This window comes from Artibeus jamaicensis, unplaced genomic scaffold (assembly GCF_021234435.1).
Source record: "Artibeus jamaicensis isolate MK-2021 breed Jamaican fruit bat unplaced genomic scaffold, CSHL_Jam_final scaffold_474, whole genome shotgun sequence".
NCBI classification, from domain to species: Eukaryota; Metazoa; Chordata; class Mammalia; order Chiroptera; family Phyllostomidae; genus Artibeus; species Artibeus jamaicensis.
Window position 1 is genome coordinate 49,657,301 of NW_026522046.1, and position 1,689 is coordinate 49,658,989.

Consider the following 1,689-nt stretch of genomic DNA (forward strand, 5'->3'; position numbering starts at 1 on the left):
AGTCAGGCGTGTCTCAGAGGCAGCTTCTCGGCCTCCGAGGGGCCCTGGGAGGGGAGACGCAGTGCGTGGTGTCAGGTTGAGCATAACAGCAAATGTTCGAACCCTCTGGTGATTCTCGGGGAGAGGTCAGAGCTTCTGAGTGAAGGGCCAGCTTTCAAGAGGCAGCGTCGAAACGTGGCCTTTGACGTGTTAGATGAAGGGAGGGGGCTTGCGGGGCGGGGGCCGCTCTCAGTAAGCGAACAGCGGGGAGGAATTTCGCCGCCGGCCTCCCCATGCAGTCAGCCCAGCTGGGCGGACAGGCCGAGGCCAGAGCCAGTGGCGGCTCCGTGGGGTCGCTTCTGGGACGCCTCTGCCTGTGGCACCAGGTCGGCCCCTCTGAAAACGCCAGCTCCCAATGCTGACCTTCAATTGGCTGCTCCGAGTGCGTTTCTTGCTGTCCTCTCACCAACGTGGAGAGTCACGGTGACTAAGGAAAAAGCCACTTAGCTTGGGTGACGCGCTGGGACTCGCAGGGGAGGACCCCGCCCCGTGAGTCAGCTCCGGGCTCCAGGGAAGCGGCTGTAAAGGCCCAGGATGGGCCGGCCTCTCCGCTCCTGAACTGTCATCTTCCTACGTAGCCGCGTGCTGAGGAGCTGCTGCCTCCAGACCAGCTCCAGCGCAAGGTCGGAAGGAGCCCTGGGGAGGAGCCCACGCCCAGGTCCCGAGCATATAATCTCCCGAGCAACGCGTTCCGGCTTCAGACCCAGCAGGCTGGGTCCCCACGGCCAACGTCCGTCGGGCTTGGACACCATGGCCCCGAGCCACCGCCCCTGGCTCAGGGGACCCCACAGTGGCCCGTCCCTCTCTGCCATAGTGCACAGCTCTCATCCCATGAGTTTCGACGATGGGTTGTTTCTGCCCAGCAGCTGCCATGGCAGGACCTGGCTGCTGGACAGCGCAGAGGAACCCTGTGGCCTCAGCGCAGCGTCCAGCCTGGAGCCGAAGCCGCGTCCGAAGGACAGTGGGGTGCCAGGCGCCTGCCTCCCCGGGGTTGTCCACTCGGCCGGCTCCCAGGCCAGCGCCTGTGAAAGGACCCCGTGCCCATCAGGGGGATCCTCGGCCAAGTTCAGGTGTGAGTCTCAGCCCTGCGCCTCAGCAAGCAGCCAGCCGGCGGGCTTTGCCCTCGAGAGCGGCCCCCTGGGGAGCCATGGGGCAAAGCCCCGCCCGCCCCAGGCTCACGTGTCTGTGAAGTGCCCAGCCCCGGACTGTGGACCCAGCCAGGGCCACCCTCAGGGCCCCGGATCCAGGTCCTGTGGGCCTCTGGTCCCCAACACACCCAGCCCGCAGCTCCCGGGGCCTTCCTCCAACGCTGGTGAGCCCCCCTGCTGTGTGACCGGCGGCTGGTGACGGCCTAGTGAGTGGCGAGCATGTGCCCCGTGGAGAGGGCGACATCCTGAGTGGGTGGACCGACTGCTGAGATAGCCGGGAATTTGGATTTCTCTAAGGACAAATGCTTGTGCACATGTTTGTAAAGGAATGAACCTTTTTTTCTCTGTGGAGTCTTTCCGGTGCTGAGCTGAGATTGGAAAACCTGTTAAACTACTTTAGGTCACGGGGGGCAATGTTTATTATAGGTCAGTGAGGTCACTGGGACACTTTGTTACAGGCCATGAGGTCACTGGGACACTTTGTTACAGGTCAGTAGAAGTT

General features: G+C 63.4%; 1 protein-coding gene across 1 annotated transcript; it reads left to right on the forward strand.

The window, feature by feature from the left end:
* The first annotated feature begins 770 nt into the window (after nt 1-770).
* Nucleotides 771-1,386, forward strand: LOC119060961 (keratin-associated protein 27-1). Its single transcript, XM_037161314.2, has one exon. The coding sequence runs from the start codon at nt 790-792 to the stop codon at nt 1,384-1,386; it is 597 nt and encodes a 198-aa protein (XP_037017209.2). The 5' UTR covers nt 771-789.
* The last annotated feature ends 303 nt before the right edge of the window (nt 1,387-1,689 follow it).